We start from the raw sequence: 16955 nt of genomic DNA, 5'->3' as shown, positions 1-16955 counted from the left end.
GGAGATGCAGGCAGGTGCATGTTTGTCAGTGTGCAGATTGGTACATCATTCGGTAGATTGGGAACACTTGTAAAGGCGATTAAAGGCCACCCCAAAAGCCTCTGTCCCTCTCAGAGAGCCCGGCAAGCTACTGAGAGTATCCTGCTCGCACAGCAGAGCGTGGCAAGCTACCCGTGCCATACTCTATATGCCAAAAACAGTAATAAACGATGATCCTCATCCCCCTGACCCTGAAATAACCCCCAATATGCCATTGGACTACATTAGCACATGACAGGGACGAATGGAGATGTTACTGGTGCCTGCTTGAGTAAATCGATGAACAAGGGGATGGCAGTGGTACAGTGATACAGTGATTATTGGAGAGTAAATTAGTTTTGATAGTGGGGCCGTGCATATTATATGTCCAATATGTAGGACATAAATAGTAAAAGTTATAGGTATAGATTGAGAGTTAATATTGGAAGAGTCCATCGCTAAATGATTATTTTGTAAATGACAGTCTCCTTTGTGGGATTGCCTTCACTGAAATTGCACCATCAGCTTTAAGCCAATCTTTAATACCAAGAAGATGAAGAGGAGGTAAATCTTGACTTGAGTCATTTTCTGTTAGGGTGGAAAAAAAATATACTAAATTGACAACAGTATTACCCCAGGCAACAGCTGTACACCCGAAACAGAGCAGACACCAAGATGACCTTCTTTTTCCACAGCCTCATCTTAAAGACCATTCGTTTAGCTTTGCGAAAGTCTTCTTGATTTGTAGTTGATAATGCCAAGGAATTGTGGGTTTTGCCATTTTATTTAACTGTCGTATAGGACCCAAAATGGGACCAGAATTTTTAATCATAAAATTACAATCTTAGTTTATTTTTTGAATAGAATTTCAGATTTAGTTTTGTGTCCCAGATGTCTATAAAATCTTGGACCCCAAAGTTTGTTTGACTTCGGCAGATAATTAAATGCTTTTAGTTTTTGGCCATGCCAAAATGTGTTGTTGGTACATTTCTTCTATTTTGTGTGTGGGGTTGGGCTCCCAGACTGTGCTCTGGTGGCCCGGGGGCCCTACCCCACAATTCTCCACCAACTGGGCCTGCAGTTCAATGCCAGGAATTACACCCCCCAACCCCCAGCTGTTCCAGCATTGCTGGGGCCCTTGAGAACCGCACCTGGTGTGCTTAGGGACCCCCGGGACTGCCGCCTGCTGTGCTAAGTGAGCACATAGTTCTGTGGACTCTAACTGCAGTGGGCTGCAAGCAAAGCCTGTGCCTTATGCCCTGTGCCATCTCTCCAGCCCCTCAGTTTCTAATGTAGACATCCAGTCTGAATCCATCTGTTCAGGCTGATGAAGATTTCACCCAACCGTAATTACTTTTTATCATGTACAGTATATTTTTAGTCTTTCCTGTTCATTTGGTAGTTGTAAAAAACTACTAATTAGTTTCACAGTCTACCAATAGGCCATGAACTACAGTTAAAACCATGAGACCCACAGTACTCTGAGATTAGTGACACCATCAGGAAGAGATTATTTTTCTTTTTTGGTTTTTGCGCCACACCCTGTAGTGCTCAGGGTTTACTCCTGGCTCTAGGCTCAGGAGTCATTCCTGGCAGTACTTTTGGGACCATATAGGGTCGAACCCAGGCCAGCCTTTACCTGCTGTACTATTTCTCTGACCTCAGGAGTGATCATTTTTGTATACAGTATTTTAGTTCTGCAGAAGATTAATGAGGATTTTAGTGACGATCTTTTCTAGAATGTACTGAAATATACAATTCCAAAGGTCTGTTAATACAAAAATAAACAAATGCTACTGCCAAATATTTTTATAGTAATTATAACCACTGGTAGGTGTATCCACTGGTAGTACCAAAGAATTCCCATTGTTCTATTTCCTTCTTAACACTGATGTCAGTATTTTTAGTTTCAAAGATTAGATAGGGTGTTCAGCAGATAGCCTAGCCATTCTTAATGAAGTCTGCCTGAAATACCCCTTGCTTCACGACGTTCGCCAAGCAGCGTGAACGTGGAATGATCGATTTGTTTCAGATCACTAGGATCTGCAGGTTTTGTTTGTTTGAGGTAGTTTGACAGATGACTAGGGACTCGGCCCTCGTGGTGCAGAGCTGGTTGCCTGAACAGGGGAGGGTGTGCCTGGTGTGGTGAGGAGCCAGCATGGTGAGAAACCAGCAGGGGCCTGTGCTGCCACAGGGACCTGCTTATCGTGCTTAGTCAGGGGAGAACCTGGCCGAAACCCTCAGTATCACTCACATGCTAGGTCTTGCAGGAGACTCACATGAAACATCAGTCAAAAGATCGGGCCATTTTCCAGTTCTTAATTCAGGGCACATTCCGGGGTGTTTTTAGGGTAACTCATCTTCTCAAATCCACATTTCCTTTTCTTTTTGGGTGACACCCAGCGATGCTCAGGGGTCACTCCTGGCTCTGCACTCAGGAGTTATCCCTGGTGGTGCTCAGGGGACCATATGGGATGCTGGGAATCGAACCTGGGTCGGCCGCGTGCAATGCAAACGCCCTACCCGCTATGCGATTGCTCCAGCCCCTCAAATCCACTTTCTTTCTACGCTCAAAGAACATTGCTTGCAGTTTGATTAAATAGGACATAAAAGTGATCAGTACATTGCTGTTATTCTCTTGAGCAATTCCAGGAATACAGTCATGAAAGTCACCTACTTTTCTTTTCTTTTTTTTTTTTCCAGTCCATTTCTTCTCATTTTTCCCTGGCTCCCTTTTTTGGGAAGGAGCCAGCAGTGCTGAGAAGCTTCCTGTGGGTTCTCCACTAATCAGGTTGTCGGTGAGTTCAGGGTCTAAGGATGCAGTGCCATGTGGGTCCTGTGGTGCCTTGTTTTACCTGGATCATCCCAAAGGTGCTAGGGGGCTTCCAGGGGAGTGCCTGGTGATGCTGGAATGGTACCCATTTGGGGTTTGGGTGGAAGTGGAGTCTGCCACCTGCAAGGTATATCCCCTGGTGCCTTTATTATCTCTCCCCATAGCTTTTGAGGATGGACTGAAGGCTGAGAACTTTTGTAGTGTATTAATTAAAAGTTATCCACCAGAGGCTAACATCCCAACATTAACTGAAAACTGTGTTTGTGAAGGTGTTTTCTGCAACTTGCCACAGAATGTTTCCTTGTATAATAGCCTGAGAATTTGCCTCATGATCTATGTACAGTTTAAGTCAAACCACGAAGGAACCTTCTGTTTTCTTTGCACTGTGAACAGTTTATACTTAGGAGAAGCACAGAGATAGAGGGTCAAGGGTGGAGACATTCTTGAAGTGATTTTCAGGTTCTTTAACTTATATTGACTTATCTAAACCCAGTTAAGTTGATAATGGATCTTGATTCCAAAATTAGCAATGTCACACCGCAGCCACTGTCTCAAAGGGACATGAGGGTTCTGTTATTATTGATCTTGGTCACCAGTGCCCCACTTCCTTGTGTAACTTCTCTTTGGAAAGTCTGAAGTAATCAAGATAACTATCTCCCCCCTCAGAGAGACAATCAGCTCAGCAAAAAATATTTCTCCTGGCGGCGCCTCCTTCCGTTCGGTGTTTCCTTTCTCAGGGTGTGGGCGAAAAATAAGCTCCAAATAGAAAGTATTCAGTTTTGCTTCTCAACCTGTTAGCCACTAATGCAAAGTGGAATGAGAATTCAGATCACAAACAGGAGTTTTGTGAAACTTCTAATGGGAGCTTCACAAACACTAACGGGATCTGAGTTTCTCCTATATTTGGGCCATTAGAAGAACGAGACTCTTCTTCCATGCAAAGTATTTTTGCTTTTCTTCACGGATTATTAAAATAGTACATGATGAGTTTTGTTGAAATATTGTATGCAATCAAAGTGAAAGTAAAGTGAAATTTATTAGTTACACAGGCCGGGGGGGGGGGCTTAGGGTGGGGGGACTAGGGGCGTGGGGGGGTTTGGGGTGTGAGGGGGCAGGGTGGAGCTATACTGGGATTCTTGGTGGTGGAATATGAGCACTGGTGAAGGGATGGGTATTCAAGCATTGTATAACTGAGATTTAAACCTGAAAACTGTAACTTTCCACATGGTGACTCAATAAAAAATTTAAAAAAAATAGTACATGCTCAGTGTAAGGAGTATAAGTACACGTAAAGTTGAATGTAAAGATTCCCCCATGCTGGTGCTCTCATTATAGAGGGTGTGTGTGTGTGTGTGTGTGTGTGTGTGTGTGTGTGTGTGTGTGTGTGTGTGTGTGGTCGGTCAGAGTTAACATGATACAACTTTCCCATCATCTTTTGCTGTAGGATTTCCTCTTCACTTAAGTTGCTTACCCTGTTCTCTTATGGGGGATTTAATGGAATCAGCTTTGTCCCACAGGTACTTTTTTCCCCCCATGGTGTATTCTTCTTCTTCTTTTTTTTTTTTTTTTTGCTTTTTGCTTTTTGGGTCACACCTGGCTCTGCACTCAGGAATTATTCCTGGCGGTGCTCAGGGAATGCTGGGAATCGAACCCGAGTTGGCCGCATGCAAGGCAAACGCCCTATCCGCTGTGCTATCGCTCTAGCCCCCACGACGTATTCTTTTAGAAACTAAAATTTTAAGTCGTTGCTTTAAGAATATGAAGCTATGGGCAGTTATCACATGAAGGATCTCTTTGTGTTAACACACGGACACAGGCGAGTATCACCAGTGGATGTCCCACTGGACAGACTGTACCAGCAGAAATGGTTTTTGTTTATACATTTATGCTTTAGTTCGGCGCCATCCCACAGAGCAGAATACTATTAATGAAGCCACCAGATGGTGAGAACAAATCACAGGTCCAGCAGGCGTCTACCTGTTAAGCACTCAACTTTTTATTTTTAAACTCTGAGTTAGGCTTGAAGGACAGATGCTAAGTACAAATAAGTACAAATAATTATTCAACTCCTGTTGTTCAAGAGAAGGAAGCAAAATCATTTCCTAGAGGGGCATGTTTATTCATGCTTTCAGTGAACAGATATATTCAGATTACTTCCAATGGTGGAAAAAGGCACTTAAATTTCTCACATGGAATTTTCTCAGGGAATTCAAAAAAATTTGGCATTATATAATATATTAACAGAAGAAGATACTAGTTTTAGAACATACCTAGAAATGAATGAATCACATGTTGTGTTTTTCTTTTGCTTTAGGGCAAGTTAAGGTGTTCAGAGCTCTGTACACATTTGAACCCAGAACTGTAAGTACTCAGTTTTAACTTTCATTACTTTGATTTTTATTTATTTTTTTGTTTGGGGACCAAACCTGGCCTTGCTTAGGTGCTTGTGATTGAACCTGGGCCCCCTGCATGAAAAGCATGTGCTATAACCCTCTACCTATTTTTCTAGCTACTTATCTCTTAAATGGACATAAAGATATGGCTGGCGGTGACTCAGAGATAAAGTACTTTCCTTGCATGTGTGAGGGCCTTGCATTCCATTCCCAGAAACACACACACACACACACACACACACACACACACACGATGATCCCCCTGACAGTTCTCTACCCCAAACGATCTGCCTTTCCTTAGCAAGACATATGTGGTCACAGCCATACCCCCAGGACTCAAGCACAATTCAGGAAAGATACTGCTTTCCTGAGTTCATTGCAACATATTCACAGCAGCTTAAATCTGGAAACAACCCAAGTGTTCAAGAGCAGATGACAGGATGAAGAAATTATGGTACATTTGCACAATGGAATATTACTTGGCTGTAAGAAATGGTGAAATCATGCAATTTGTTACTATGTTCTTGGACCCAGAGAGTGTCATGCTGAGTGGATTTGGTCAGAGGGAGCGAGGCCAACACAGGACGATCTGTCACATATTTGGGTGTGTAAAGAAGCAGTAGAGGAAAATAGGTGCCTAAAGGAAACAGAAATGAAGAACAGGAGAGCCGGTCTTCAGGAGGAAACGAGCCACGGGGTTGGGGAGGTCGCGTGGGGGTGGAGGGGACAGGGAAGAGAACTCTGTGACAGCGGTGGAGGAAGTGGTCACTCGGGTGGAGGGCAGGGTGCTGAAACGGGCGAAGTGTTAGCATGAAGCCGTACTGGTACCGTAAACCACAGTGCCTGAAATGGAAGTTTAGACGAGCGCATAGCATGGAGGTTGGCTGGAGGGGGAGGGAGTCTGGGGACATTGGTGGGAGGCCGTGGACACCGGGGAAGGGATTGGTGTTGGAGTGTTGTATGCCTGAACCCACGTCATGAGAAACTATAGTTCATGGTGACTAAAAATAAAAGAGGGAAGAGAATAGTATCACAGATGTCTGTGTCTTTCCGCCGTAGAGCTGAGGTGTAAGAGCCGAGCCTCTTGAGTCATACTCAGGGCCCGCTTGTCTCAGGCTGTCCAGCTCATCTCGTCCTGCTTCTGCTCGCACGGTGCAGTATTTGCTTGAACATCACCAGGTGACTTCTATAAAACTCACGGGCCTTAGTCATCTTCCTCAGACCTCAGTCACCCGCCTTGATCTCCCCCTAAGACTTCTCCCTCCAGCTCTATCAGAGCGGCACCCTCTCCCTACCACCTGAAGCACCCAGGCAGTGAGTTGTGTAGCAATTTCCATTGTGATTGGTTCAGTCTCCTCATCAAACCCACGTTCACCCATGGATGAGTGGGCAGCAGTTATTTGCCAGACACTGATCCCGGTGTTGGGGTAGTGCAGTGACAACAAAACAGGGCGAATGCCCTTGAAAATTCCATCTTCTTGGGAAAAGACAGACAGACAGACGTCGCACTCAGGGCCTGCGAAGTGCTCAGAAGGGAAGTATGGAGGCTGTAAGCAGACAGGGGAATCGGGATCCATTCGGCTTCTTTAGTGTGACTCTGGAAAGTTAGGAAAACACCTGATCTCATCTCTCATCTGTGAGCAAGCTAAAAGTAAGGTCGTAGAATTTTAGAGAATTAAAGGAGATAAACCGTTTCACGGTCCTGTTGCTATTTGTTACTGCTAGATGGAATAGTGGCGGCTATATTCATAGACTTTAACAAATATATGTATATATATATATATATTTTTTTTTTTTTCTCTTTTTTCCTCCAGCTTTTGGGGCCATGTCGCAGGGCATTCCGGGTCCGGTGTTTTGTTCGTGTTCCGCCTCGGGGTTGGGCAGCAGCAGCGTCCAGCTCTGGGCTCTGTGCACAGCAGAACCCAGCACAGCTGCATTCCTGCCTGTTCCCGCCAACCGTGTCTTACGTCTTGCTTAAGGGCAGGGTCCTGACACCACCCAGTTCTGGTTGTTTTCTTACTTCATGTCTAACCCTAAATCTAGTAAGATGTGGTGCAGAGAGCTGGATGGACCGGACAGGCCAGTGGGTGGTCCGTGTTGATGGGGAGAAGAGCATCTGTGTGTGCTCCATGTGTGACTCCTCTCTCTCTCTTCCCTTTTCTCCCTCCCTCTTCCCTCCTTCCCCTCCCTCCTCCCTTCCCCTTCCTCCTCCCTCTGCTTTCCTTCCCCTTCCTCCTCCCTTCCTCCCCCTCCTTCCTGCCCTTCTCCCTTCTCCCCTTCCTTCCTTCTTTGTCTTTGGGCTCTCCGTGGCAGTGCTCCGGGCTTTGAGTTCAGGGATCACTCCTGGTGGCTCGGCAAACCACATGGGTTCCTGGGGAATCATCCCCTGGCTGGCTGCTCGCTGTCAGATGTCCTACCCGCTGTGCTCCTGCTCTGGTCTGGGTGACTGATCTCTACGCCAGCCACAGGGCCTACACCGTGGTGTTGTGTTTGCAGGGCTGCTCTCATGGTGCGTGCAGGGGGGAGGACCCTAGAATATGATTCTCTGTCTCTGGAGTAGGAGCCCAACCCCAGCACTGACTGGTCTCTGAGTCTCGGCTGGTTGTGAAGTGGAGATTCTGCCCGCCACAGCCCTGCCTGTTGGGTTGCCGTTAGGGTCACGCACAGGAGTCAAGTGTGTTTTGCACATCTAAGGAGTCACTTTTGTTGCACAGCATTACGTGGAGGCGGGGAATAATGCTGGACTCCGCCTCTCGGCCCGGTTGTGATCCCATGACAGCCAGTAATGACTGTGTAGGGCCACTCCATGTGAGAGAGAGCACAGATGGGGGAAGCAACCCCAGAATTGGACTGTTGTGGTGCAAGTCTGGGTGGACCTGCTGTGACCACATTTCTCATTTCCAGTGTGAGGATAAGAATACCTCTGGGCTGGGCCAAGCGGTAGCACAGTGGGTCGCATGTTTGCCTTGCGTGCAGCAGACCTGGGTTCAATCTCTGCCATCTCATATGACCCTCCGAACCCGCGAGAAATAATTCCTTTGTGCAAAGACAGGAGAGACCCCTGATGGCGGCCACCAAACGGAACAACAAAGAGTGGCGCCCAGGACTAGAGCGCTTGCCTTGAAGACATGACCATTGTCCATCCTGCCCGACACTTGCCCTGTACATGTGGTTTGATCCCGAGCAGCGGGCAAGGTATCCCAAGTGGTGCCAGGAGTGGCCCCCCAAGCACTGCTAGATACAGCCCATCCCCCATAAATAAATAATAAGATCGATGGAGAATATGATTTATGTTTTTTTTTAATTAGAGGGCTTCAGATGGCTATGTTTGAAAATTTTCAAAAGTATATTTGTAATTTTTCTATAATTTTTCATAAATTATATACTTGTATGAGCCAACAGAATTAATGGCTTGGGAATGGTATGTTTCCAAGAGTATATGGAATGGTAAAGAGATTATCTGTTAAGTTTGTGCCAGTAGTGTACTTATTCTGATTATCTGGTGGCTCTTCAAGGAGAGAGGAAAGGAGGCTTGTGGTTAAAACCAGTGATCAGGTCAGAATAGAGAATTACTTACTTGATTGTGTCACTATTTCCCCATTTCTGTTCCATTGGTAAAATGCCAGGAATTTATTTATTTATTTATTTTTAAAAATTTATTTTTTATTTTATGCTTTTTTAATTTAATTGAGACGTCGTGAGAACAGTTACAGGGCTTTCAGGATCATGTCTCAGTCATATAATGATCAAACTCCCATCCCTTCACCAGTGCACACGATCCACCACCAAGAACCCCAGAGACCCTCCCTCCCTCTCCCCCTCTGCCTGTGTGGCAGATGATTTTTCAATTAACTCTCTCATTGCTATGATAGCATTCAATTTTTGACCAAAAACTCACTATCATTATTTGGAGGTTTCCCCCCAACAGTCAGACCTGTCAGAATAGCATCATTAGTTCGTATGTTTTCTATTGTTTTTTTGTTTTGTTTTGTTTTGTTTTAAATTTTTATTTTATTAAATCACCATGTGGAAGATTACAATGCTTTCAGACTTAGGTGTCAGTTATACAATGCTGAAACAACCATCCCTTCACCAGTGCCCATATACCGCCACCAAAAAAAAAAAAACCCACACAGTACACCTCCCATCCCGCACCCCCACCCCCTGCCTTGTAACTGATAAGTTTCATTTTATTTTCTGTTTACTTTGGTTACATTCAATATTTCAACACAAACCTCACCATTATTATTAGGAGCACCCCACTAGAGTCAGACCTACTGTGAAGACAAATGAGGTTGCGTGGCCGCAGTAGCAGCCGCACGGTTTTGAATTTCTGTACTTTAACAACTAAGTCCAGGGAGATTTCTTCAAGATATTGGATCATTGCAGGCTTCAAAACCCAATCTGTGGTCGTCATAATATGGCGGACACCGCGCCCTTCATCCCCGGAGAGAAAGAGGCGAGAGAGAGAAATACCTTTCCTCTCCTGGGCGGGCACGGGGCCGAGGCTTAGTTCTCAGGCTGGAGACATTCTGCGAGGAGTTGCCCATGCCGAAAGAGGTTTTGCTGGGTCTGGATTCATGCTTGTGCAGCTGCGGAGCTCTATTGTTGATAATAGCATATGATGTTGCACGGTTGTGAAATTGGCTGCCTAGTTTTGGGATTCTGGTATTAAGTCCAGAGGTATTTCTGCCAGCAGCCGCTGCGTTCTGAGATTGGTTTGTGTGCCTCTGGGATCATGGCTGTTCAGGAGCGGGGGAGCTGTTCGTGGGAGGCTGCTGGGGTCTCATTTGCGGAGGAGGCAGGGTCGGTTCTGCACCCCCGCCCCCCCCCCCCCATTGCAAGATTCCCCATGCGTCCCATCATTGCAAGCTCCTACCTCTCTGTCCAATTGACACTAAACTGTGGTGGTCGCCATGCTGCCGAGAGGGGAAAAGGATGAGGACAAAAAACCTTTCCCTCCCGGGGATGCACGGACCGTAGTTTAGTTCAAAGTCCACAAGTGGAGCTGCCAGCAGCCTCTGGGTTTCTGTGCCTCTGGTATAATGGCTGCTCAGGGGTGGTGGAGCTGTTCCTGAGCGTTTCCTTTGCATATCAGGAAAGGTCGCTCGGCCGCGCAGTTTGGAGAGATATCTCAGTCCACATACCGGAGCCGTGTTAGTAGAAGCTCAGTGTCGCCGGGACTCCATCTGGAGAAGGTGGGGACTCTGCACCTTCTCCGTCAAATGCCAGGAATTTAAAAGGAGATTCTCATTGAACAGTTTACATTAGGGGTCCTGCTAGTGGCTATTTAGTGCAGACTGTGAATATTGGTAAAGCCATGACATTTTAAAATCCTGAAATTACCTTGTCCATGCCGCCACTCAGTTTGAAGAATCAGGTAGACCTTTTTCTTGTCTAGGTTAAGAATAATTTTCCTAATTTGGGGGCGGGCAGGAAGATGTGTTCTGGGTGACGTGTGTCTGGAAGGATTGATTGAAAAGACAGAACCAAAACTGCCCAGTCTCCTTTCTCAGAAACAGACTAAATGTTTTAATTGTAATGGTATTTTATTTATTAAATTGAATGTTTTTAATTGAATCACTGTCGAGATAGTTACAAAGCTTTCATGATTGAGTTTCAATCATACAATGGTCGAACACCCATCCCTCCACCAGTGCCCATTCTCCACCACCAATGTCCCAGTATCCCCCGCCATCCCCACCCCTTCCCACCACCTGCCTCTGTGGCAGACAATTTCCTTCTTACTCTCTCTCTCCTTTTGGGCATTATGGTTTGTAGTACAAATACTGAGAGGCCTTCATGTTTGGTCCTTTATCTACTTTCATTGCACATCTCCTGTCCTGAGCGATCCCTCCAACCATCATTGACTTAGTGATCCCTTCTCCATCCCAGCTGCCTTCACCCCCAGCTCATGAGGCAGGCTTCTAACTGTGGAGCAGTTTTCCTGTCCCTTGTCTCTACTGTCCTTGGGTGTTAGTCTCATATTGTTATTTTCATATTCCACAAATGAGCGCAGTCCTTCTATGTCTGTCCCTCTCTTTCTGACTCATTTCACTTAGCATGGTACTCTCCATGTCCATTCACTTATAAGCACAGTTCATGACCTCATCTTTTTTTTTTTTTTTGCTTTTTGGGTCACACCCGGCAATGCACAGGGGTTATTCCTGGCTCTGCACTCAGGAATTACCCCTGGAGGTGCTCAGGGGGCCATATGGGATGCTGGGAATCGAACCCGCATGCAAGGCAAACGCCCTACCAGCTGTGCTCCAGCCTGACCTCATCTTTTCTAACAGCTGCATAGAATTCTATGGTATAGATGTACCAAAGTTTCTTTAACTGGTCATCTGTTCTTGTACACTCAGGTTGTTTTCAGATTTTGGCTCTTGTAAACAGTGCTGCAATGAACATATAGGTACAGATGTCATTTCTGTTGTGCTTTTTTGCATGGATATATTCTCAGAGTTGGTATTGCTGGATCATATGAAAGCTCAATTTTTAATTTTTTGAGGAATGCTTATATTGTTTTTTCAGAAAGTCTGAACCACTCGGCATTCCCACCAACAATGAAAGAGAGTCTCTTTCTTCCCACATCCACACCAACACTGGTTGTTCTTCTTTTTGATGTGTGCCCATCTCTGTGGTGTGAGGTATCTCATTGTTGTTTTGATTTTCAGCTCCCTGATGATTAGCAATGAAGAGCATTTTTTCATATGCCTTTTGGCCATTTGTATTTCTTTTTTTATTTTTATTTTTTTAAATTTTTAATTTTTTTATTGAATCACCATGTGGAAAATTACAATGCTTTCAGGTTTAAGTCTCAGTTATACAATGCTGAAACAACCAGTGCCCATATCCCACCACCAAAAAAAAAAAAAAAACACAGTACACCTCCCATCCTGCCCACCCGCGCCCTTCCCCTCGCCTTGTAACTGATAAATTTCACTTTACTTTCTATTTACTTTGGTTACATTCAATATTTCAACACAAACCTCACTATTATTGTTAGGAGTACCCCACTAGTCAGACCTGTTGTGAAGAGATATGAGGTCTCTTCACGTGTGGCCGTGCGGTTTTAGATTGCTGTACTTTAGCAGCTAGGTTCAGGGAGATTTCTTCCAGATATTGGATCATTGCAAGCTTGTAAACCCCATCTGTGGTCCTCATAATATGGCGGTCACCACGCCCTTCACCCCCAGCAAGGAAGAGGTGAGAGAGAGAAATACCTTTCCCCTCCTGGGCAGGCATGGGGCCTCGGCTTAGTTCTCAGTCTGGAGACATTCTGCGAGGAGCTGCCCATGCCGAAAAATTTAGCTGGCGTCTGGAGTCACGCTTGTGCTGCTGCAGAGAGGCCACACACATGTGCGGCCCCCGGGATCACATCTTGGCGGCAGCTGTATTTCTTTTTCTTTTTTTTTGCTTTCTGGGTCACATCCGGCGATGCACAGGGGTTACTCCTGGCTCTGCACTCAGAAATTACTCCTGGCGGTGTTCAGGGGACCATATGGGATGCTGGGTTTAAGTTTGAACCCGGGTCGGCTGCATGCAAGGCAAATGCCCTACCCGCTGTGCTATTACTCCAGCCCCCCTGTATTTCTTTTTTTAAGGAAGTTTCTGTTCATTTTTTTCTCCCTATTTTTTTAAATGAGATTGGTTTTTTTTTTCTTGTACAGTTCTACTAGTGTTGTTTATATCTGGATATTAACCCCTTATCTGATGGGTATTGGGCAAATAATTTTTCCCATTCTGTGGGCTCTCTCTGTATTTTGGTCACTGTTTCCTTTGAGGTGCAGAAGCTTCTTAGTTTAGTGTAGTCCCATTTGTTTATGTTTGTTTCCACTTATTTAGTATTTCATCCTTAAAGATACCTTAGCTTCAGTGTCGTAGAGAGTGCTGCCTCCATTTTCTTCATGTACCTTATGGATTCAGGTCTGATATTGAGGTCTTTCATCCACTTTGATCTGACTTTTGTGCCTGGCCATTAGACAGAGGTCTGAGTTTATTTTTTTGCATGTGGCTGTCCAGTTTTCTTAACCTGACTGAAATTGACCCCCTCTTGGTGCCTTAGTCGCAGTATAACTCTGACCTAATGGCTTGTGGTGGACCCCAGTGTGGAACAGTAGCCATTACCAAAGCAGTTTCAGAGCCACTGTACTTACAAACATTTTCCGAAGCATGCACTTTACCAGACCACAAGGGACAAGAATTACTTAAGTCTTGAAATCTTTTAAGGGACAAGAATTACTTAAAAGACTCCAAGAGTTTTAACTATTTAGGGCTTTATTGCCAGTTTTTAATTGGTGGGAAACCCACACACTATGGAATTAACCCTTCTGGTGTGAGCAGCTCCATTCTTGATGTTGTGAGACCACTGCCTTAAAAAGTTCCAAAACCTTTTCATCTGCCTCAGACAGAACCCTGTGCCCACTGAACTCTATTCCTCTGGGCTTTATCGTGGTTTTTTGTTTTTTTGTTTTTGTGAAAAGTCTAATCGCAGGTCTTTGTGTGTATTTCATGTTCCAGCACTTCCCAAAATGTGCATTTTTGTCTCCAGAGACCTTATTAAATGTGGGTGTTGAGGCAGATTTGCTACTTGCAGGTTTAGAAGGAGGCCTGGGTTTTAGGGAAAGATCACCCCTTCTCCAGCACAAATGTGATGAGAGCAAGATTTATTGTAAGAGACACACAGTGCGTGAGGTTCGCTCTTGGAGTGAGAATGGCACAGAATAAAAACCCAGGATGGCTCTGGAGTCAGGAAGATCTGTTAGTCCCTTTGCTTTGGGGGCACACCTAGTGGCGTGAGGCTCCCCCTCTAATCAGACTCCGAGCTGTGGCTTGCACCCAGACCACCACATGTGTCTGGCCTGCTGCACTCTTTCTCTGACCCCTGTATGATCTTTCTATGGCACTGCCTCTTTGAAAGCTCTAGGAAACACAGTCATTCTAGAAAAATGCTGTGCTTTTACATATCTTCTGTTTTCTTTACTTTTTTTTTTTATGTGTCTTTGTTCTCCACTCCCCTACTGTGTAAAGGAGACATAGTAAAGTTGTGTTAAAAATTGGCAGCAAAGGGGCTGGAGTGATAGCACAGCGGGTAGGGCGTTTGCCTTGCACGTGGCTGACCCGGATTTGATTCCCAGCATCCCATATGGTCCCCTGAGCACTGCCAGGGATAATTCCCGAGTGCAGAGCCAGGAGTAACCCCTGTGCATCGCTGGGTGTGACCCAAAAAAAGCAAAAAAAAAAAAAATTGGCAGCAAAGGCTAATCTTATTATTATAGGGATGTCCACTATATCCTGCTTGGATGCCATGGGGTGATTTACTTTTTTCTAGAGAGTGATCCACTTTGCAGCAGGGACAAAGCTCATTAATTACAGGGCTGTCTTGTAAAATGTGTGTCAGAGTGTATCCCCACAAGTCCAGTCTATATCACTACTGCACACTTAGTTAATAGAATTTTGTCTTGGGACCACCACCGTTTGATTCATTTAAGTAAAAAACAACTACTGTAAAGGAATTTTTTTACTAATCACTTTCTGTGTTCATCACTCATTGATACTAATACTGGTTGTAGATTATTAGAACATTTTAGAGATGATTACAAATTTTTTTTAAAGAGCTCTTTATGTCTTTTAAAATAAATGCACAATTGGACTGTTTTAAAATGTATGCCACACATCTCTGAATTTGTGTAGGTTGGGCTATATATGTAAATCTAATTTATATAAGCCAAAGCACAAATGCAACAGATGTTTTAGGAAGTGGCCTTTCTAAAAAACAGCCACTTTTTAATATTATGAATTATTATTTGCTCACCTTTATGTTGAAATACATACTGCATCTAAATAGTTATGCATTTTAGTTGTGTAAAGTGTGATATAGCTTTGATACTCAAGGGAAACAGTTATGACAACAGAGGTGATTTTTGAGGTTCTGAGTATAGTAATTGCTCAGCTCTGCAGCTGATGGAGGAAATAAATGGAACATGAACAGCTAAAATTATTTGACTAGCATAATTTTTGTGGGATAGTAATGAGCCAGAAATAGCAAAGCTTTTTTTTTTTTTTTTTTGGTGCCAGTGGTGGAAGCCCCGGGCCTCTTCTAGACTTCTGAGCTACAGTCCCCAGTTTCACATCCTCTGTTTCAGAAATGATTTTTCCAATCATGATTATGAAAACAATGCATGCCTATGGTAGAGAATTTAGAAATTTTTGTACACATATTTCATGCGCAATTGTGATCTTATCCTATGTGAAATTCTGTGCCCTGCCTACATTCTTTTCACTCAGTGTGATTAAGCATTTCCCAATATATGACACGCACTCTTAGTAGATATTTTCCTATTTACTTGTAAAATCATGCTGGTGCTAGTATGTAATGATGGGGGAAAGATGTTTGGTTTAAGTATTAGGCTTTATTAGAAGAATTTATAGGACATTTCAATGTATAGGCCAGAAAATAAATTGACTGTAGTCAGCTAACCCCTTGGAACTACTTATATTTCTGGGCTGAGTTACTGCTTTGTAGCTTTTAGCTCTTTCACTTATTTATAGTATTAACTGTTCTCCTATATGAAATGTTCGTTCTCTCTGAATAAGCAGAAAGCAGATATTGATAAGAAAGCCCTTAAAGACCAGACTAATCATTTAAGAATGTGCTAAGCTTAATAGCTATTTTAAGGGTTTTAATTCTAGACATGTATTCTTTTATGGAAAAATATATGTCATTTTTAAAAATTTCTGTAAGGAAGAGACTATGGTAGTATCATACTTTGATAGAAAAACATCTTGTATGTTTTCATTTTGGAAGAATAGAAGATGTTTGGGGAATTTTTGTTATATGTGTCATTTTTGTAACTTCCACATTGGGAAAAATTCAGCCTTTTATGCATGTGCAAATAAGAGATATTTTATATGGTTTTACACATATTTAAGCATATGGTTGGGGCGGGAGAGATAACACAGTGGGAAAGGCCCTTACAGTGCCCGAAGCTGGCCCTGAGTCCGCCCCAGGCGTTGCTTGTGCTCACTCAAGCCCCAGCAGGGGTGAGCCTGGAGTACTGAGCAAGCAGGAGAATCCCTGAACCAGCACGTATCGCCCCAAAGTCCAAAACAAACCAACAAACAAAATAAAACCTACGTAGTTTATAATATTTGGGAATTTGGAATTTAGAGTTTAGATAATTATTATCATAACTACTGTATAATTTTTCATTTAAAAAATCACATGAAATCAAACTTTTGTTTTCTTTCAGCCAGATGAGCTATACTTCGAAGAAGGTGATATTATCTACATCACTGACATGGTAAGCCCAGCTGATGTTTTGTGATGATGTTTAATGCCACATGTAAATGAGATTACTTTGGGCAACTTTATGTTGTATGTTAGTCAAATGTGTATCTGTAGAGAAACATGTGCCCAGTTCTGTTCATTTCAGTACTATTTGTGGTAATGTAAGTTTGGAAATAGTCCTTCTGTATTGAAGAATAGTTGAGAGGCCAGAATGGTTGCACAGCGGGTAGGCTGCTTGCTTTGTATGACGCTGACCTAGACTCAATCCCTGGCATCCCGTGTGGTGCCCTGAGCACTGTTAGGACTAATTAATTCCTGAGTGTGGAAGCCCTGAGTATTATCAAAAAACGGAAAGAAAATATAATCAGTTGAATAAATTTTGATCTATCCATGAGTAGAGTATTTTACAGCTTAGAAA

At 43.8% G+C, this 16955-nt stretch overlaps 1 protein-coding gene across 1 annotated transcript in view; it reads left to right on the top strand.

The window, feature by feature from the left end:
* OSTF1 (osteoclast stimulating factor 1) overlaps nt 1-16955 on the top strand; it is a 50838-nt gene that overhangs the window by 17839 nt on the left and 16044 nt on the right. Inside the window, exons 2-3 of the mRNA XM_004612960.3 lie at nt 5166-5212; nt 16500-16550. Coding sequence (XP_004613017.2) covers nt 5166-5212; nt 16500-16550 — 98 coding nt within the window. The remainder of the gene's footprint in view (nt 1-5165; nt 5213-16499; nt 16551-16955) is intronic.

This window comes from Sorex araneus, chromosome 1 (genome assembly GCF_027595985.1).
Source record: "Sorex araneus isolate mSorAra2 chromosome 1, mSorAra2.pri, whole genome shotgun sequence".
Taxonomy (NCBI): domain Eukaryota; kingdom Metazoa; phylum Chordata; class Mammalia; order Eulipotyphla; family Soricidae; genus Sorex; species Sorex araneus.
This window is presented reverse-complemented; position numbering and strand designations above follow the sequence as displayed.